This window comes from Salarias fasciatus, unplaced genomic scaffold (assembly GCF_902148845.1).
Source record: "Salarias fasciatus unplaced genomic scaffold, fSalaFa1.1, whole genome shotgun sequence".
Classification (NCBI taxonomy): domain Eukaryota; kingdom Metazoa; phylum Chordata; class Actinopteri; order Blenniiformes; family Blenniidae; genus Salarias; species Salarias fasciatus.
This window is the reverse complement of record NW_021941388.1, coordinates 301,003-322,294: the sequence shown is the minus strand read 5'-3', so window position 1 is coordinate 322,294 and position 21,292 is coordinate 301,003. Positions and strand designations below refer to the sequence as shown.

General features: G+C 43.0%; 2 protein-coding genes across 3 annotated transcripts; one reads left to right on the top strand and one right to left on the bottom strand.

Moving 5' to 3' along the window:
- The first annotated feature begins 2,328 nt into the window (after positions 1 to 2,328).
- Positions 2,329 to 4,728, top strand: LOC115385474 (NADH dehydrogenase [ubiquinone] 1 beta subcomplex subunit 7-like). The gene is made up of 3 exons (XM_030087493.1): positions 2,329 to 2,615; positions 4,014 to 4,182; positions 4,606 to 4,728. Exons 1-3 carry the CDS (start codon positions 2,504 to 2,506, stop codon positions 4,691 to 4,693), a joined length of 369 nt encoding a protein of 122 aa, XP_029943353.1. The 5' UTR covers positions 2,329 to 2,503; the 3' UTR covers positions 4,694 to 4,728.
- Positions 4,729 to 5,298: 570 nt separating this feature from the next.
- Positions 5,299 to 20,212, bottom strand: LOC115385473 (very-long-chain enoyl-CoA reductase). 2 transcript variants are annotated; one of them, XM_030087492.1, is made up of 12 exons: positions 20,141 to 20,212; positions 13,897 to 13,947; positions 8,726 to 8,777; positions 8,574 to 8,618; positions 8,378 to 8,481; positions 7,433 to 7,548; positions 7,209 to 7,314; positions 7,042 to 7,114; positions 6,815 to 6,858; positions 6,472 to 6,529; positions 6,247 to 6,335; positions 5,299 to 5,536 (listed from the first exon to the last, which is right to left on the bottom strand). In XM_030087492.1, the coding sequence occupies exons 1-12, from the start codon at positions 20,153 to 20,155 to the stop codon at positions 5,363 to 5,365; spliced, it is 927 nt and encodes a 308-aa protein (XP_029943352.1). In that variant the 5' UTR covers positions 20,156 to 20,212; the 3' UTR covers positions 5,299 to 5,362. The 2 variants fall into 2 exon arrangements, with proteins under 2 accessions (XP_029943352.1, XP_029943351.1); XM_030087491.1 differs by lacking the exon at positions 20,141 to 20,212 and having other exon boundaries at positions 13,897 to 14,144.
- Positions 20,213 to 21,292: the final 1,080 nt, after the last annotated feature.

The window sequence follows — 21,292 nt, the reverse complement described above, 5'->3', positions numbered from 1 at the left end:
TAACTAACTACATGTCAGTAACTGGACCAACACAAACCAACAAAATAAAAAGAAAAACAACAATTTTACATTTCTTCCACACACAGGGCGACCCCTGCTTTCCATTTTTTGTAACTACTTTTATTAAATTGGGGACAACAGAATGCAGTTTAGCTTCTCTTGGTGCCAAAGAGTAGCAAAGCACAGAGTAAGCATGTTCAAAGAAGTAATAATTTTAGGATATCTACAGTACTGACAGGAGGAAGGAGCAGCAGCACTCAGACAGCTGTAAATTGTGTTAAGATAAAACTTTACTCTGAAGAGTACGATGCAAATATGAGCCAATCAGAGACATGAATGGTGTATGCCCCGCCCACTAGTCAAAAAGGAAATACTGAGTAGTAAATCTGTTCTGTCAGTCAGAATGAAAAAATGGGAAAACAAGAAAACAACCAGTTTTTGTAGAATCTCATTATGCTAATTTAACAGGGAAACAAACTAACAAAAGGTACGTTTTCTGTTTTTCTAGCGGACTGGTTTTGGTCCACGTCCCTTCTGTTTGACACCTGCTCATTGCATGTCAGGGTCACTATAATAATGTTCCACATTTCATACTAAATACGGCAACAGTTGTTTCTACTTTTCCCTAACAGTTGCTGTTAAAATTGAGACATTATTCAAGATTAAATATTTAGAGTCACAAATACGTAAATTCATTTTGAAACAGATATTGACAGTATTTTTTATTTATTTATTTATTTTGCCCCTGCCACTCGCGAGGCGGCGGAACCAATGACGTATAGAATTACTAGACCGCTCACTGCCCCCTGAGAGACGGCAAATCGCAGCTGACTTCCGGTAGGGGCAAAAAGCGGATTCTGAGTGGGACTCCAGCACGGTATGTGACTTTGTGTTTCGTGATTTACCAAGGTACAGTAAACTTCTGTGTAGGAATCAAGTCACAATGCTTGAGATACATTGTGAACACCAAGCCAGGAGACCCAGGAGTTTCTGTTTTTTTTTAATTTATCTCCTCTGAAACAGAAGTCACAAAAACAAGTGTATCCTGCCACTACGGAATGTGCAATTAATATGTCATTGTGTGCATTTTTTCATTTACTGTGAATAAACTTTTAATTTTTATTGCAATTACTGTGTTTCGTGCTTTCATTTTTTTTTCCATTTCTTGTCTTCCTTTGGCTGTTTCACTCAATCTGTTGTAATTATTCTAGAAATGAGTGTCCATTATATTCAATGGACCCCCACTGCTTAAATTGACTTCATTTTTTATTACACTACTTTATCTCTTACATTTTACTCTGAGAAACCTCTGTGTATGTTAAGGTATTCAGTTCAGTTCAGTTCTTTATTGAGCATTTAAAGCAGTATTACATAAATATATTACATAAATACTGTGCATGTTCTGACTGCAACAATTGCTCCTCCAGAAACTTTTTATCGCCATTTTTGTGGGAGGAAAAAAGCAACCATTCCAAGGTATGTGGGTCTGAGCAGCTGTGAAAGTCCAACTGAATCATTTGAATTGGAGAAAAATTGTTTAAAACACTTTCTTATTTGGCATTATTTCTGTTTTGGCAGAAACATTGATTTCAATCAGCAGTTAAGGGACCATCTAGAATTTACAGGACGCTGGAACAGTGAAGACAAACGCCATATCCAATAAATTTGATAGGAGACAAATGAAGGTTGTGGTGATTATGGTGACACTGCAGTGAATCCCACTGGTGGTATTACGTTTTCTTTTTTTGTGTTAGTTTTTTTTTTTTTTTTTTTTTTTTTTTTTTTTGGTGTTTATCTTCACTGTTGCTGCGTCTTGTAAATTGTAGACGGTCCCTTAACCCCACAGCAGGACCGGCTGCTTATAGAAATTAATATTGTTTCTGATGCTTGATAGACACATACTTTTAATAAAAATGAGCTTGTAGCATGTAGTCCACCTCATAGCGATGGGATGCAGGCGCCCTCTGTAAGTTACTGACGTTTTGTGTAAGAGTTATTGAGACTGAAAGTCAGCATCTGTCAACTAAAAACATGCTTTATTTTTTTCTTGTCTGTGAGGGATAAACAACGCTGTGATCGCCATGACAGCATGCCGAGGACAGAGATTTTACTGTCTGCTAACAGTAAAAGCCATTACATAACACATATTGTCCCATCAGTGATGACCAGCAGGCTTTGAAGTCTGTGTATTTACACTGGATTCCACAGCGCCCCACAGCTTCTTGCCCCTACCGGAAGTCAGCGCCGATTTGCCATGGCGCCGCTGCTGTCCGCCGAGCAGTGAGCGGTCTAGTAATTCTATACGTCATTGGGCGGAACCTTGTATGTTTGAGCCGGAAGGTGTTTCCGTGAGGGAGCGATTTGGCGGTGACACACGGAAGTTGGTACTGGGGTTTTGTGGAGGTGACCGAATGGCAGAAAGCAGAAACCTTTAGAAAACATTGCTTAGTGCCAGTACAGAGTAGTTTATTTTACCTCACGGTGTGTGAGCATCCTTAGCGCCATGGGAGCTCACCTGGTCAGACGGTACGTGACCGAGAGGGACACGGAACCCGACCCGGCCAAGAAGTTCGAGTTCGAGCCCGAGTTCGGCTTCGAGGACAGAAAAGAGAGAGGTTAGTCCCCCCCCAAAAAAACACCTCTAATTCACCATTTGAAGATAAGCGTCAGGCTTTGTTTTTTATCAATACACAATGTTTACCAGGTGCACGGACAGTCACTCCATCTAGGCTCTGATTCAGCCGTCGTTAGCTTAGCATCCAGGTTGTTTATACCGTCAGTCTTGTTTATAATGCTGCACTAAAATGTCCTGAAAAGATAATTTTGTAATCACATTTAATCAACATTGTCATTAACAAACCTTAAAATTAATTTATAAGTGTAACAATGCTACTGTCACATTAAGGTTGCATGTGTTGACATTATTCAAAGGAACAACTGCTGTGAAGCAACATTTTTGCATTTTAAATAAACGTATTGGCTAATATAGTGCAAAGGGCTATGAATATTACTTGAAAATGTACACGCTTCTTTTAGTGCCAATTGAGCAACCATACTGTTAACAACACGACAACAATCACCCATTCACACACCAGTGGAGGCTGCTGAGTGGTGCTCAGTCCCATAGTATTGAATGACAGAAAAGAAAAACTACATTAATCCCTTTTAAAACATTGTTCCACACTAAAGAAATAGGAAAGAAAGTTACATATCAGATAAGACTGGATAAATAATAATAATTATTATTATTCTATACATTTTATATTAACAACACTATTTACAGGTTATAGAGCCTTGTGGCCATAGGAAGGAAGGTGCATCATAAAGCACTCTGGTGGCGTGTCTGTTGCTGAAAGTGTTCCTGCTGTTGACCAGGACATCTGATACTTGAAATTTAAATAAAACAAACTTCTCACATAACCTGGATGAAATAGTGAATGTTCACTTGGATAATAAATTCCCGGTGGTGTGTTCGGTTTTTGTTATGGTGAAAAGCATCAAAACTGTCAAAGCATCAAGAAACCAGTTTTCATGGAAGGCTGGAACACTGGAGGCTTAAGAGGGATCATCAAAGACGATGACATCCCTGTTCTTAATGTTGTGATCAAGTTTTGAGAAGCTTTCTGAAATTAATAGCAACATATTGATGTTTTCATGATGTGTGACTTCTTACTATTGAAAGAATTGTCTTTTTAAAGTATCAACGCTGCAGAATACAATTTGCAAAACATAAAAAAATGGTGTTATTTCAATTAAAAAAAATGTACAGGTTTGTGGACAAATGTCTAATAAATTTGGATATTTCCATAATGTGCTTTGCACTAAAACACAGGGTGAGCACTAAACTGACTAAAATTAGTTTAAGTGTTTCTAGATTTATAATCTGAACGTTTATTGGTTCACTGATACTCAGGTTTGTATCATGTACAGTAGTGACGCAGCTTCACTGCTGCACTGAAGTCAAAGTCATCATGTCCTCTGATTGACCTTTTTTTTCCTTCCGGTCTGGTCAGAGATGATCGCGACCCAGCAGCAGATGAACTTGGCCCAGCTGCCGGTGGAGCAGAGAGATTACTGTGCTCACTACCTGCTCAAGCTCATGAAGTGCAAGAGAGACAACTGGCCCAACTTCCTGGCCTGCAAGCACGAGAGGCACGACTGGGACTACTGTGAACACCAGGAGTGAGTGTTGAAACAAGGATCCCGTGTTGACTTGTGGGCTTAAATTACTTTGCCTTTAAAACATGCAACCTCCCTTAAAATTCAGAATGTAAAGCTAAATTGGTGTGGCTGATCATGTGAAGCTCAGAGACTCCTAAAATGTCTAATAATTCCACAATAGTGATTCGCTACTTTCTCTCGTTTGTATCTGCAGTCACCTAAATCATTTACTTTGTGGTTTTCAGACTGAACTTCACAGTCAAAGACACCATACTGGTTAAAAGTAACAGCTTTAATATCAGAGGTGGAAAAAAGTTCTTAACACTGTATTTTTTAAATCATAAGTCATTTAAAGAAAACTCAATGCGCTCCCTGTAGCTCAGAGGTTGAGTCATCTATGTTGTCATGTTGAGGTAAACACAACCACATGTGTTCTGCCCGCAGCTACGTGATGCGCATGAAGGAGTACGAGAGGGAGAGGAGGCTGCAGCTGAGGAAGAAGAGAATCCAAGCTCAGGCCGAAGCTGCATGATCACAACGTCCTGCGATTCGACTTTGTACATAAACGCTACTGTTCACAATAAACAAGATTGTTGAAGCTCTACCACCCCGAGTCGTGCTCATGTCGGGTACAACGCTCATTTTGTTCAAGTGCCGGGAGTGAAGTGAAATCAGAAGGGTACAGTTGTTCCAATATACACCATTCAGCCACAACATTATGACCTCCTGCCTGGACACAAACCACTAAACCTCTGAAGGTCACAGTTTCCCTCACTCCAACAAAAACTAAAGAGATAGAAGACAATACATTTCAACAATTGTTTTTTATTTTTTTAATAAATTATTACTTCAGACATCAACAAAGTTTGCTTCTGCCGTGGTTTCGGATGAATATTGATGGATGTCACGACCGATCAGCTCAAGATGCGTCGTACGCTACACTCTTTAGCGTCGGGTGAGAAGCTTTGTTCTGATGTTGATTCACTGCTCTGGGAGGTGGAACACAGAAACATCCAGTAACCAGTCAGAATGACTTTTGTTTGTCTGCCATAAAAAAAAAGTGAGAGCAAATGTAGCGTTTTACATTTTCACTAAACACAACAGGAGCTGATTAGAGGGGGGCGGGGGGTTCTGCTAGGCGGCCTCAAACTCTTTCAGTCAGTCTATTAAGTTCCAGTGTTGGGGGGAGGGGGGAGGTCCTCTACAGGACGAAGGGCAGGATGGGCGAGCGCAGCGGAGGGTAGTCGCGGAACTCCTTCAGGTAGCTGCGGTGCTTTCCCTTGGCCCACACGGTCATCTGGATGAAGCCCACCAGGGTGAAGAAGGCCACCGGCAGACACTGGGTCATCAGGGTGAAGCCCAGCCAGGAGCCCAGCTGCAGCACAGGAGAGAACAGCAGACGCTGACTGGAGGCGCCACAATGTGTTGATGACACTGTCTGACCAGCAGAGGGCAGCAGCAGGCGCAACATCAACAGACCAAGAAGATGGAGTTTTTCATTATCTGCTGTTCAAAGTTGCATTAAAAACTTCATTTGTACAATTTAGAGCAGTAAACATTAAAGTTTTCATCGTTATTGCGGCAGCCTTTGGCTGTTTCATCCTTTTTTTTTTTTACATTTTTAAAGGTATTTAACCACTGTTTTTGCTTTTTCGCATTTTTTTTAGTTTAGGCTGTTTTAGCATTTCACTGTTTGAGCTGTTTAATAGTTTTTTACTATTTTAAAAAACATTTTATGAGAAATTTCATTCAACATAAGTCTTTTTTCCTTCACATATTTGCTTGTGAGTTTTAGCTATTTCTTTCATTTTTAACAAAATTAGCAATTTTAGGTATTTTCTTTAAAAATTCAGTGCTTTTTTTGTTGCTCTTTTTAGCAAAGACAAAAGAGACATTTAGAAAAGGAGTCTAGAGTGTAAATAAGAGGAAAAACATGATAAAAATGTTTTAGCTTCAGAGGAGCCGAACTGCAGCGATCTCTGAACGTCACTTTTTAATGTTTCCCTTCCTTCTTTACTTCTAAAATTCAAATGAGGAAAATGTGTTTTGTGTGTTCAGTCACATGTGAGAGGTAAGACATGTCACCTCGTAGGTGTAGTTGGGACAAGAAACCAGCAGGAAGATCCAGGTGAAGGGGTTCTTGGTTGGATACGGGATCTTCCGGGTCTTCGAGCCTGGATTCAGGAAGAAAGAGAAAATGAACAAAAGACTTAAAATATGATGGATGTGAGCATGTAAACAAAGTGCTCCGTTGTCGCTGTAGCAATAAGTGTTTTAAATTTAGTGACGGTGTGGAAGCGGAGCGCTCACCTGGTGGACGGAGGTTCCTGAGGGCGATGTGGATGGAAAAGTTGCCGATCTGACAGAACTGAAGAAGAAACATTGATGAAGGTGTTCAAGTCATTCACCACTGAAAATGTTCAGATCAAAACATGACTAAATTGTTTTATTACGAGTACACAAAACAACTTAAATAGATTAATCTTAAGTACGTTATGTAACAGGTGTATTGCTGCGATCGTTTGCCAAATAAAATCAACAATTCTGTCTCTATTTAATAAATTACTTTGTAAAATATCAGCCAATAAACTAGAATGCCACAAAAAAAAAGCTTAAATAAGAAGTGAACTATGAAAAAAAAAAAAGCTCTTACCAGGAACACGATGAGAGCGAGTCTGATCTGTTGCTCCCCGTAAACTGAAAAATACACAATGAAATAATGATTAAAAGTCATACAGCATGACGTGTATCACCTTTATTTTATGTTTCTACTGGGTTTCTCTGAAAGGCAGCCCTCCGGCATGTCCCACTGGTGCGTGCACGTGTGTGTGTGTGTGTGTGTGTGTGTGTGTGTGTGTGTGTGTGTGTATGCAGACTCACTGGGCGGTGTGTACAGAGGGTGGTTGATGTAATAAGCCATCCACGCTGCAAAGCCCCAGTAGTAGGTACAGTTCTGAAACAGTCAAGGGAACAACACTGTCACTTACCTGGAAATAAAACACACTTAAAAAAAAAAAAAAAAAAAAAAAATCACTTGTGTGTCTCACCTTGAAGATGTTGCGCAGCGGCATCGTCCCGTGAGAGAAGCGGTGGACAAACAGCGTCTCAAGGAGCCTCTTCACGTAGTGGAAGGAGTGGCACATGCAGGCCAGACTGGAGACATGAACAGAGGAAAGTCAATGAACTCTTAACAGTCCAGAAGCAGGAGTCGTTCTGTAGATTCAGGGATCAGCAGGAAATCAATGTAAGGTCTGAAAGACGTGACACTCACTGCACGACCCAGTGTTTACTGGTGGTGAAGTCGTATTTGGGCGCGTAGATGAAGGGAACCCTGAAGTAGAACATCAGGTAGATGACCAGAGGCCCGGTGTACTCCGTCAGGAAGACCTGGTGAAGACCAAACAGCAGAAGAAGAAGAGCGGACTGTCTGTCAGTGAGTTTGGGGTGTGTGAGCTGAAGCCTCTCCTTCAGCGTCTCTGCAGCCACTTCTTGGAACTTGAAATCAAAACTTTACTTTGAAAAGTGTAATCCAGAATAACTGAGAATTTAGTGAACTAAAATACGAGTCACATGTCTGCAGCATGAATGTGGAGTTTCTGATCTGGATTCCACTATATTAAGTAAATATGTGATAATGTTATTGAGTGCTGCCAAAAATAATGTGCATCTGCGGTTTTTCAGTTCCAATTCTCAATTTCCCTTCATTTCTGCCCTGTGGCCTCCAGATATGAAATATCTTTGTTATATTAAAAAAGATTGGCTCTCCAAACATTAGATCTAATTTTTTCTTGCATTAAGGTCATCCATCCATCTCTTTGAGATTTCACTTGTGGATAAGTGTCCACACACACACACACGCACACGCACACAAAATGGAGCTTTAGAAAACAACAAGGCTTTCCTTTGTGATTTAAATAGTAAACCGTTTTAGATCGTTTGAAATAAATTGACTCTCGTTTCAGAAATCAGCCAAATCAAACTGGAAAAGCTGATTTATGGTTTCCACGTGCCCGTGTCCTCCCGCATGTTTCGTTCACTGCAGAGCTAAAAACAAGTTCAAGTGTAACAACAAGCTCCTGTGTAACAAATTAACACGGAGGTCAGGGGGAAACTTTTGACCCCACATGCTCATTCGGCCTTTTTACGCAGTGAGAAATCTCGATATAGCCGAGCTGGATGTGTTCGGGCTTGCTGGGGCTGTGGGTGCTGCTCTCACCGTGACCCAGCTGATCTGAGCGCCCAGGTCTCTGAAGTAGAAGGTGGCCGTGGTCCCGACAGGAAGATGCTGCAGCACATCCTCGTCCTTCAGAGACTTCCCCTCTGAAACACACACGAATCGCTCAGTGCTGGAATGTACTGGAAGTGCAGTTTATTCACTGTAATTAGTCTCAGAATGAGTGTGGTCGACATACTGGGGTCGAGGCGGATGGACTGTCTGGCCGGGTACCACTGAGGATCTGAAACACACACACACACACACACGATTCACACACGTCTAAAAACGGCACATTTGGTGACTTCTGTCACGGGGTGTGTGTGCTGTGTGTGTGAGAGTGGCACTCACGGCTCTTGTGGAACATAGACTTGATCTCCCCGATGGTGGCATTTGGCTCGACCTACAAATAACAGCACGGTAAATAAGAGCACACAAAGGGACAGATAATAACCCTGTTTTCCATTCAGGAGGATGATTGGAGGTAAATTTAGCTGCGGCTGTGCTCCACGCCCAATGGATGTGCCTGATCCAACAGCTGGTATTAGGGGTTTAAAGTCACCCAGCACACACACACACACACACACACACACACACACACACACAGACAGAGAACAGAGTGTTGTGCCAGGCTGCCAGCCATCGCCCAACAACACCGACTATAAACACAAAGGAAAACACGGAGCAGTGAAGTCCTGAGGATGGCAGCCAAGTGGGATGGTTCAGACAGTGACGACCACTTTCTGAATGATTTGACTCAAAGGCTTCATTGATCCACCCAGACGACGTTGGAGTTGAGATAGCCAAGCAGGCTTCATTAATTTTCTTTATAATGGAGTTCTGGCACACTTCACACTTCCTCCTCCATGTTTGACACTTCTTGTCACACACTGTGGACCCGCTGTGTCTCTGATTCAACGGCATTAAAAGATCCCGTTTGATGAACTGAAGACTAACTTTGATTAATCAGTTCATTCTTCCAGGCTTCAGTCGTCCAGTAGCGGCGTCTGACGGCCCAAACAAAACCTCTTGGCCGTATTCTTAAAGTCTTAAAGTTGGTAATTAATTTCTTCTTCCGGCTTTGACTAAATTGATCTCTTTATCTCACCTCTGGAAGTTCATTCCTCATTTCAAGCTATTCACTCTACTTTAATCGCAATAAATAACTGGAATATTATGTTGTTCTAAAACTGGTTTTATATTTAAACTCATGAAACATTTTTTGAAAGACTTTAACTTTTACGACCAGTTAATCTGCTCTCACTGCATTTCCAACACATTTTCACAGGCTTTGGTTTGAGACAAACAGCAGTCATGTTGTAACTGATTCAGAAATGTTTGATTAGGACAGTACCTGAACTTATGTCGGCTCTCAAGATAAGATAGGCTTTATCTATCCCAGCACGGGCAAAGTGCAGCACTTGTAATAGATACTATAAACAAACGAAACCACAAACAGCGCCCACTAGTGGCTCTGCATGAAAACTCCAGTTTTTTTCCTTTACCGTTTCCGGGTATCATTTTCAAAACGTCGCCATGTAAAGGTGAAACCTTTCTGAAATGACAATATGAAAACGAAGCGTTCTCACTGGGATTGTCGTCGAGTAAACTGGACCTCCTCAACATGTGCAAAGCCACATGATCAATTAACTCAACAAAGAGGACATAATATTTAGTGTTGGGTTTGAAATAACGTTTCAAATAAAGCTCCAGCTGTCTCCAGAAGCGTTTCATGGTTAGTGTCAGACATTTAATCACACGCACAGGAAGACGCCACGACCAGCTGCCCTGCACGGTGCCGTCCACCAGTGCCAGCAACTGAGCACTCAGTATCTTGCCCAAGGACACTCTGACAGGTGGAGATGGTGCTCAAACCGCCAACCTCGGACATGGAGGATTGCCTAGCGCTCCAACCTGAACCACAGCTGCCACTGATGCCTCGCGTGTTTAGGAATTGAATCATAAAAACTAAATTTAGAATATTTTAAGGATTTGCGGGGATCCTAATTAAGTGGTAATGAATACGGCTTTAATCATTCACTGACAAACTTTTAGTTCAGCGGGAGTAAACAGGAGAACGCTGAGCTTTATGCGACCCTGTTCCAACTTTTTTGAGACGTTCTTTGTGAACAAAATATGGTTTTTCTCTACTTTTAAAGGAGCCAAACCATCTGGGCTTTGGCACAGTAAATCAAACCAGTGTCTTTTACAGGCCGTCATTCTCTCACAGTGGATTAACCTTGTGCACAGCAGGGAGGTACGACAGTTAAACATGTGATACGCGGTTATGCTCGGCGTTACGACCTCCGTATGACTCGCGGTAAACAAACAACTCATGAAGCGTGATGTTGATGCGGCTGTGGCTTTGGGTTTGTGTTTTTCTAGCAGCGGTGCCAGACCGACACTTCAACCAGGAACACGGTTTGATTTGGAACTCTGAAATACGGTGCAGCCCACATTCACAGTACTGCATGATGAGTCCTCACAGATACTTACTGAATTATATTCAAGCAAAAATAACCACAAATATCACCGCAGAAGAAAGCAAAATCTAAATTTTCCTAAAAGTAAAAAAAAAAACAAAACAAATCTCAGTGTGAGAAGGCTGACATTTCAGTTTACCTCCTTGTGACTGTGACTATGTTTAGTTCTGATAGAGTGCATATAATTTCATATTGATATATTATATACTGGATCAGTATCAAGATACTGACCTTATGAGAGAAGGAGCCATAAATATATACCCCCGACTGCAACTGACTAGGAGAGACTAGAATCAGATGAAATTATTGCACTGTGTGCTGTTATATTTCTGTTATTTGTGTGAATTGCAGAAAAAAGATACTATTGAGAAAATAATGGCAGGCATAATGAGGGTAAATAAAGGCTGTGTCTTCCTGTGCAAACGGAGCTCTTTCCCTGGCCGAGACGACGACAGCACAGATACCTCTGAGAAATGTGTGAGGCAAGAGGAAACTCCTGCCAAAAATTTGGAGAGCATCTTTTTCTATATTTGTTTTGCTCTCAGATCAAATGCTTCCTAAATGAGTTCATCATGTGACCATAACCACCCAGACAGCATTAAACGCTGATAAAGTACAGCTGAGGCGGGTTGTCCAGGCCTCGATGATCATTCTGAAGACAGAGCTCAGGAAACCACCATAAATACTGAAAAAATACCCAACAACAAGATCAAAATGTTTTCTTTCAGTAAAAAAGAAATCCAAACATAAAATGTAAGCTGCACACAATTATTGGCAGCCTTCGCCAATATTTGGTTTCAGAAGCTGCAGCGAAGTGGCAGCTTCTCAACATCTCCTGTATCCTTCTACAAGCTTCTTGCACCTGTCTGCTCCTGGTTTGGGAGCCTCGTCCACCGTGATGAGTTGCAGCTTTTTTAAGGTTGTGGATCCCTTGCTGCGAGGGCAGATTTATTTAACTCCCTCACTCTGATTTGATCGGGATACTGATAGTTTCTAAGAGTCGATCTTCTAATTTTCAGCCTGTCTTTTGAAATGCAGGTTTGCCTCACCTAAAACCTTCTGCTTTACCGACTCTTTCCTAAAGGTCTCAGTAATGCAGCAAAGCAGCCCGCCAGCATGATGATGCCACCACCATGTTATCAAAGGTGATTGAGTGAATGCTTTATTTGGAATGAATGAAAAAAAAAAGGATTCCTTGAATGTTCACTTCATTGTGTGCTGAAATCACTCAATCTGCAGGAAGAAAAACATCCTGCTCCTGTCAGAACTGCAGCTTTGGTCTCTGTTCATCCTCTCCTGAAGGCGACGAGCCGCTCTCAGCGGGGTGAACCTGGACGTTAGCGGACCACCTCTCAGTGACCCCACAGGCTTTCAACAGGGCTCGTTCAGCACTGAAACCACTCAGCATGTCTTACACACACACAAACTCTGACACTTCAAAGGAGACGGGCTTCATTTTTAACTCGGTCAGTCAGTGTGACTCAGTGAACCTAATTGAAGCAAACCGGTTCCCTGAAGAGAGCCTGCCCGTCCACATCCAGATTTATATCTGTCGTGTCTATGAACCTGACCTTCCAGAGGTGATAAGATTGGGACGCTACAGCCATAGAAACTCTGCTAAGCCGACAAGAGAGCATAATCCAGTAAGGATAGCACCTCACGCTCTGCTGTACTGAGGAGTGACTTTTGATAAGCAGAGTCAGACCCGGCGCGGTGAACACGGCTAATGCAACTGAATACACCGACAGGACTCACACCAACAATGCTCTAAACCCTCCTGGTGCAACAGCACAGACCTGCAGGACTAATTCAATCTGTCTGACAAAATAGACACAAAGTACAGGCCGAGCACCGCGAATATCCCCAAAATAACAACAGGCTTACACATCAAATTAAGATAAATATAACTAATGCAACAGGGACATCCTTCAGTCCAGACTGTAAACACGACAGACCGTCTCACCAGCAAAAGCTGAGAGCACCTTGACTGTGCTGAAACTGTTTCATTTTGAAAAACTACAAGAGAAGAAAAGGTCAGGTGACAAATGAGGATTCAACAGAGCAGTAAAAAGGTTGATGAAAGAGCAAACTGTACATGTGAACATGTGGAGGCAGTGGTGGCCTCGATGTTAAAGAAGCAAGCCTTCAACCTAATGTCCCATGGTTCAAATCCCACTGCTGTGGGTCCCTGAGCAAAGATCTTCACCTCAACTGCTCAGTTTGTGTCAATCAGAGCTCACCTTCTACTTAGTATGTTGGAAAAGGGCAACAAAGGGAAAAATGTAGTTGTTAAGCCTTCAGATGCCTTCATTTACTGGCATTCAGACAAGCAATATGAACACTGTAACTGATATTATTCACAATATCACTGAGGAACAACATTTCACGCCTTCGTGGTGAGACAGTGCACATAAACACCTGTACCTCCGCTGCGATGGTGTCGTAATGCCCTATACTGTCGGTGAACTGTGCCGTCAGCCATATATAACTCTTACTACAGCCTCAAAAATAACACAGATTTAAATCCTGGTATTTCAGTTGTTTGATCCCTATTTAACCAGAAAAACTACCCGCAACACAAAAATACATTTAAACAGGTGTGCTTGGTTGAAGACATGCTGCAGCACAACAAAAAAATAAATAAAATGAAATAAAATAAACACACCTTACAATGAGGAGTGAACTTTTTGCTGGTGCATAAACGACCTGACTCAGATCAGTGAAGCACAGCTGCACTATGAGGTACGTATGAAAGGCATCGGCAGTGTGCGTCAGAGTGACAGTTCCACATCCCCTGAGTGACAGAGCAGCTCTGCTGCGTTCTAGAAAACACCAGACTCACACCAGACTTTTTACTGCAAGACAGCATTTACAGACACACGGGGCAGACACCAGAACGACCAAAGACAGTTTGAGAGGCTTCTCAGGGCGCTGCACACACACACACACACACGCACACACAAACAAACACACAGTGTGATTAAACTTGCATCAAGAGGACAATAACTGATCACGTGAAGACTCTGAATGGATTCCTACCTTGTCCAGGAAGCAGAGCTTGTCCTTGGTCTTGGCATCCAATATCTCCACCTCAAAAAAAACAACAGCCTTTTTAGCTTTTTTGGCGGGTTTGCGTTTGACCGGGGCTGGACCCGGCAGTGGAGCAGGTACGGCTGCCCCGTTGGACGTCTTTTTACCGGTGGTGGCCTCTAGCGCTAGTGCATCCATGCCCACGGTTCTCCTCCTGCTCTTAGTTTACTCCCCTCAACTCTTCCCCCCCAGTCGTGCGGTGACTCCCCACCTCCCAACTGTCGATGTCAGACGGAGCCTGAGAGCAGAGGGGCAGCACTCAGCTGTGGAAATAAATCTGTCTGCTCCCCTGCGCGCCTCCCTCCTCCTCCCTCCTCCTCCTCCTCTGTCATTCTTTCGCTCTCCCTGCCTCTGTCATTCCTTCACTTCTGGTGTTGCTGCTTTATTTAACCGCCAGCCGACCCCCGCGGTGCAAGCGCACGCCACATGTGTGAGCACACGCGTATGTAGGAATGTACGCCATCCACAGTGGCAAACTGTCATCTACGTATACGTCTGCAGATAGAAACTTCCAGACCTGCAGCGCCCCCCTCGGAGGCTTCGTTTTGAAATCTAATTCCACCACCGTGAGCAGCCCCCCCACCCCCTGGTGACCCCGGCCACCTCTGAAGTGGGAGGACGGAGGACACACACTAAGAGAAACAACACTTCCCCTTGTCTGACCCCCCCAAGGCCCCCCACCCCCTGCTAATTTTAAGCCTCCCCTGCAAACTCTGCATAACCGGGCGTCTCCCAGCAGACCCCACACCTCTCCATGATGTCATGGCTTTACTGCCGATCACGCCAGGTGCACCCCCCCCCCCCGAAACCAGACGGCACGGCTTCGTCTCTCAGCCACTCGCAGAGGGAGTCGCCTTTTCTTGATACCACAGGGCGATAATACTCCAGACTGAGAGGGCTTAGCCGGGGTATTCCCCCCCCCCTCCATCTCTGGTCAAGCCCACCCCCGCTCTCCCGCTGCCTTGTGACGAAAAGACGGGATACAGTTTCCATAATGAATGAAAGACGAAAGACATACAGTCACAAGTGGCAACGGGGAGGTTTGGGCCGTGTTCTCTATTTATGGACGAGAAGCTATAAATACAGAGAATAAAATGTCGTGGGTGTCCATCAGGGATGGAGCAGCTTTGAACCACAAAGTTAAAATAAAAATAGGTAAAAACTTTTTTATTTTAATTAGTTTACTCCAAAAAATGGCTTATAATTTATATATACACAAGATACAATGATGTTTTATATACATTTCAGAATAAGACCGATTATGGTTACACATCATTGCAACTATTGGTCTGCAGTTCTGGACGATGTATGTACTGTTGAATGCATTACAATATTTTTCCTTTCATTGTTGTTTTCACTTGTTAAAGAGAAAAAGTATGTCCTCATTTTTGACCGTCAGCACTTGAATCTCGCCGTCTATTTGTAAGAGATTCATAGTACTGAGCATATGAGGATTTACTTGTATTGTAACGGCAGATGGAGAGACTGTAGCAGTTCCAGATTTGAGAACTGCTGACAGAATCTTGCCACAATTTGTCTGCGGTCCTGTTACAGAAATATTTCACAAACATACTTTTCTCTGAAGGTGAAAAACTCCCCCTCCATGCTGGAAACACTTAGCAGTAGTGAATCTCATCGATGCACAATGAGGTAACATTCACACGACAACAACTCACGTGAAAAACGTATCGTTTTTGCGTTTATTTCGTTGGAGAAGTTTCACGTTGAAGTCGCAACGTTTTGTAAATGATGGTTGTACGGAAATGGAAGAAATACTGAAAATGATGTTGTTAGTATACCAGGAAACAAGAAAGTGCCGTTTGTTGTTGGAAGGCGCTGTTTCTGGTCCTGCCTTCCACTCACGCATGTACAGAAGAATTATTCACCACAGCTGTGCACAACAGCAGCATTACAGAAGAGTGGCGTTTTACCCCATTCACATGGAGAATGAGTCGGAGCTGTGATCTTCAATAAACCCCAATAAATTTCTGAACAAATTAGTTGACCTGCTTTAACGGGATGCAAATCAAACATCCACATAAAATTAGCGGACCACATGACACTGCAATCGAGACTTCAGGGAAATGATCCCATGTCTTCCTCTGAGCCAGGCATACCCGACTCGACAGTAGCTCCCCCCTCATCTGGTCTATATAAAACCTCTGGCAGTGACAGCGTGTACCGGCAGCACACTCCCCAGTGAAGCTGAAGCAGAAAGAGCAAAAAACTCGTTCAACTGAAACTGAAAACACCGAATGTGCGATGATGACCCACAATGCTTTGCTGGTTTAACTTCACCTTCAGCTACAAGATAAGGTAAGATGATTTTTAGCATGTTTTTGACAAAAATTCAATGTTTGCTTTTAAGATGTGATTTATGCACGCTCTTAAACATTAGCAACGGCTAAGAAGTTCTTCAGTGCTACCTGGTGGAAATGCAATGAAAAATGATTCAGTCAATGAAACACATGAACAAAAATGATGAAAAAACCTGTTCTAGACGAGCGTTCATGGAAAGTTCAGAGGCACCATCAATTCGTAAACCACCGTGGCATGTCTCAGTGCTTCTTCTCCATATAGCTGTGGTGTCAACTCCCTCAAATCCCTACAGATTTTTGTATTTACCTGAGTACCTATTTCATTCAGTTTAACAGGAACCTTTTTCTGTGGCCTACAAAGCCCGGTTACCAAAACTAGAAATTGTATTTATTATTGGAAACAGTAGTGGGTGAAGAGACTAAGGATCGACCGATATGGCTTTTTTAGGGCCGATGCCGATGCCAATTATTGGTACTTATGGAAACCGATAACCGATATGTTGAACCGATATTCATTTGCAGCAAAAATGAACATTTTGGCATCAAAATGTAGCTGTGGGCGGGACATTGTTCCACAGCCCAGAGTAGTGACTTAGTAGGGAAGTGACTAGTGAAGAGAGATGTGATGTGCTCAGTGGAAAACACTTCTACATTCATTATACTCAGGCCTTTTGTTTTTGTTCAGTTTATAATTGTGTGATTACTTTATTATTATTGTTATTATTATTATTACTGATACATGTAATTATATTTATCACACACACACACACACACACAATAATGCAGTCATCTCATCCATAACTTCCCCAAAACTTCAATATTCAACTCTTTCCTTCATTTTCTTGTATGTTGTCCCCTGTATGTCCGTGTACCGTAGGAATAAAAAATAATAATAAAATAAACAATGGAGAATCCTGGTTGAACTAAAGTTGTAGGCTACTGTAACGCTAAAACATATGTTAAAATCAATGTTATCACTAATCGATGCGCGCCCCCGTGGGGGGAGTCATTTTTCGGCAGGCAGTCTGTTCTCGGCACGGTAACCAGTCAACCCCCGGTCGCCCCGACCGACTCGGCCCGGCGTCTTCTGTCACGCACTCACGCCACACATTGAAAACTGGAAAAAAAAAAATCAGCGGTCGGTCTGTGACAGGCTTGTGTTTGATTCCTCCCGGTTCCACAGCAGCACCAGACACATTTACCGGTCATTTTTTTTTCAGTTTTCAATGTGTGGCGTGAGTGCGTGACGGAAGATGCGCGGGGCCGACTTCACTGTAATCCGCTGCCGGTTGACCGCTGCCGGCCGACCGCTCCCGGCGTCCCAGCGAGCGGGCTGTCCGCCGGCGTCGGGCCGCTCCTCGCGGCTGTGCAGCTGTGCGCCGTGCTCTCCGGTTGGGAGACTTGAGGACAAACGGTGATTGTGGTGACTGACGGGTCAGAGGCGGAGAATCTGCCACAAGCTTCATATTTGCCGTTCTTTGGAACTGGCTAGCTTAGCTACAAGCAAGCAGAAGTTGTTTGCTCATGTGATCACATCACAATGCATTATGGGAGCCGTAGTCAAGACAACTGACTGACAACCGGGTGGTCTTTATTACCGTATTTTCTGAAAAAAAGGCGCACCGAAATATAAGGCAGACAGTTGGGCTTTGAGACAATTAGAGGCTTTTAGGTGCGCCTCATAGTGCGGGAAATACGGTAAAAAAAAATTTTTATCGGATATTGGTGGAAAAAAAGGCCGATGCTGATTATTAGAAAAATGCCCAATATCGGCCGATATTATCGGCCAGGCCAATAATTGGTCGATCCTTAGAAGAGACTGAACACATCCCAGCACAATCCCGTCTAGTTTCACTTAGGGCGATAAAACAATAAATATAGATATCGCAAAATAACCTTTCCTCGATTAACTTATGAAACTTGGTCGATACTTCGACACACAATACGAATGGCCAATGATAATGAAGAGCTGCTCTGTGCTGAGCCAATCATGTGGCTGGAGCAGGGACTTGCCAAGTTAGCACAATAGCAGTTCGTTGCAAATAAACAGGTGCTCCTGTTTGTGCTGCTGCAGCCGTGTGTCTCAGCGGTAGGGTGACCACTCGTCCCAGGACGCACAGCACCCCATCATCACGTCCACCGTCCCGGAACCCGAGACTGCGCCCCGCCTAGCGATGCCTGAGCACCAACCCATAACCCAAAACCCGGTCAGCCAGCCCGCCGGCGGCTAAGCTCAGTCTGACTGGCAGGGCACGATCCCTGTGGAAATGGAACAAAAACGCTACGTGTCCCAAACAGAATGGGACAGGTAGCCACCCCAGCAGTGGGACACTGCTGAGAAAGATAAAAGAGAGTGTGTTTTCTCGGTTTTTATACTACCTGACACAACTGTGTAGTGTTATGTGTTATGCTCAGCTTTTACAGAGAATAAATATTTTAATAATTAACCTTTTGATATCTTCAAATCTCACTTAAAACTAACAGGAAACATTCAAAACGGACAAAAATAGTGATTTGATTTATATGGTAATAAATATCAAAATCAACTTATTGCTACAGGACTTTTCCCATATCGAGTAGCCCTACTGGATAGGTTTAAAATGCGTGAGAGCTTTAGAATGAGTGACAGTTTTCCAGTGTTTGACAGTTTGAGATTGTTTCAGATGAGATGTTTAAGCTGAAGGAGGTGTTCCTGAAATGAGCCCCAGAGTGACACAGATAGATCAAGTGACAGTAAGAACCACTGGGAGCACACACGTAGGAGTAAATGAGGTCAGGGTTTAGTGCTCAGTTAAAAAGAACAAAATCTAGCAGAATGAGACAGAAAGATGTACGATAAATATATCAATCCTTTTCTATTTATTAACTAATCAGAATTTACGAATTCCCTTAGGGAAATTTCTTTTTTCATTTTTACCCATCCCAATTCTAGGATGTGGTGGGCAACCACGTTAGGCAAACTATGCTTTATAATCTAAAATAAGAAATAAAAATGTCTACAACATGCACTGGTGAAAGTGTACAGAATGAATTTTTCCACTGTATTTTTTTCCCCCAGATCTGCAACCAATTAAAACTGAATCATTTATTCTGACATTTGATTTGAGTGCTACTAAACAAACTTCAGGATCATATACATGTTTTTTCTTCCATGTCTCCTAGGTGTCATCTCAAGCCATGGAGAGAAAGAGGGGGAACCAGGGCGGACACTGGTTGGTTCAGTTTCTGTCAGACTGCTTCAAATCCTGTCTGATGGGTTTAGCTGCTCCGCAAACTGCCACCATTCAACAAAAGGTGGTGAAGCCGTCCAGGACTGAAGCCTGCATATTTCTGCCACCACTAACATGCACTTGTCACATGCCATTGTCTCTGACTGGTTGGGAAACACACACCCAGGCCAGCAGGGTTCATTCTGGAGAGCAGAGATGGCCCACTTGACTGTTCACCTGCACTGCTGGGTAAGGAGATAAGAAACGCCATGAGTCACTCCGGCCACAGATGGCGACAATGCAGAGCTTTATTCAACCAATTCCGCCCATTTAGAAGCGTACCAAGCGTCGATAGATGAGTAAACACGCCGCGCACGTGCGATGTGTGTACAGGTTTTGACAGTGGTGCCGTTCCAGTCACGTTAGTCGGTAAAACCCTCTGGCAGCTCTCAGAACCAGGCCCCGGCGGCTCGGGCAGGCAGCTCCTGACAGGCGCTGCAGCAGCAGCATGCCAGTCTCTCCATTCTCATTCACTCCTCCGGATTTCAACTCATTCCGCGGAGTTCACACTTACACAAGTACCTGGGGAATGTCGTACGTTTCTCATTTGTAAAATTCTGAACCCAACAGGCGTCTTTCGATTGTAGTTAGATGAACACCACTCACCTCGTAGTGCTTCATCTTGGCAGCTAGCACCCCTTCCTTGATATCCCGGATGAGTGACAGGGCGGCGACCAATCACAGGAGAGGACCGGAACTGCTGAGGACGCGGTGGGCGGGGTTTAATGCTGACCGTCAGCCAATAGAATGCCGTATGAGGCACGCGGACACGCCCACACGTCTGTGATTTGACCAATGAGATGTGTGAATACGGAGAGCTAACATAATGGGATTTATTCATGTTGACTGAATGGAGGCCCTGTCTGTGTTTACTGAATGCTACATTTAATGGTCTCATTCTTCATTCTCATATTCATGCCTCTATTACTTCCTCGTTTTTTTTATTTATTATTTTGTAACTTGGTGCTTTTCAATGTTATTCATTTAGAAAATAGAAACCCTTTATTATCAACATAGAAGCTACAACAAAACTCGAAAGAGACTGCCGTCACACTAGAATGTCACAAATAAAATCCAGTATAACTTTCAGCTTCTGATTGTCTTTGTCTTTGCTTTGATACACCTGCAGTGTCTAACCAGAGGTCAAAAGGTCAAGCAGGTGGAAACCTGGGTGTGAGGTGTATTCAGTAATGTTTTGTGCTCTGCTGAGGTATTGGGAGATGTAAATGTCCATCAGGGAGCTTCCCTCCCTGTGACTGCTCTCTCTTACCTCAGTGCTTGCTGCTCTTGATATATTCAAGTTCCAGAACCCTCTAGATTTTTTTTCTTGATTCAAATACAAATGTGTCTATTGCTGTATGAATAAAGTTTGCTTTTTCTTATTACAGTGTCGCATTACTGTTGGTAAACAAAGGGCAGTTGCATTGTAAAGGTGCAATTAATGGTTTTTTTTAACCATTCCCGTTCTGTCTGGAGTCTCTGTGATCTCTTTCATTGCTTAACATTTCTAAAAGAGTGTTAATGAGTCGAATGTTTACTTTTTTTGTATTCTTATTTTAAGGGACTAACTAGGTAAACATAAATTGAGGGGATTTTGGAGAAAAACCTCACAGACACAGGAAAGAAGTGAAAACTCCACACAAAAAGATAAGAGCCCATCTAAAGCGAAAATGAAAGCTTTTCCTTTTCCCTTTTTTCTTTTAAATATGTAATAATGGGTCAAAGTCCATTCACCTATCCTATTGAGGGACACAGCCA

Bases quoted from the DNA above. Each gene is read 5' to 3' on its own strand.
- LOC115385474 (XM_030087493.1), top strand. From the start codon at position 2,504: ATGGGAGCTCACCTGGTCAGACGGTACGTGACCGAGAGGGACACGGAA. The intron at 2,616-4,013 runs GTTAGTCCCCCC...CGGTCTGGTCAG, and splicing joins CGAGGACAGAAAAGAGAGAG to AGATGATCGCGACCCAGCAG. The intron at 4,183-4,605 runs GTGAGTGTTGAA...TTCTGCCCGCAG, and splicing joins GACTACTGTGAACACCAGGA to CTACGTGATGCGCATGAAGG.
- LOC115385473 (XM_030087491.1), bottom strand. From the start codon at position 14,085: ATGGATGCACTAGCGCTAGAGGCCACCACCGGTAAAAAGACGTCCAAC. The intron at 8,778-13,896 runs GTAGGAATCCAT...TGTTATTTGTAG, and splicing joins AGCTCTGCTTCCTGGACAAG to GTCGAGCCAAATGCCACCAT. The intron at 6,530-6,814 runs GTAAGAGCTTTT...TTTCTTCTTCAG, and splicing joins TCGCTCTCATCGTGTTCCTG to TTCTGTCAGATCGGCAACTT.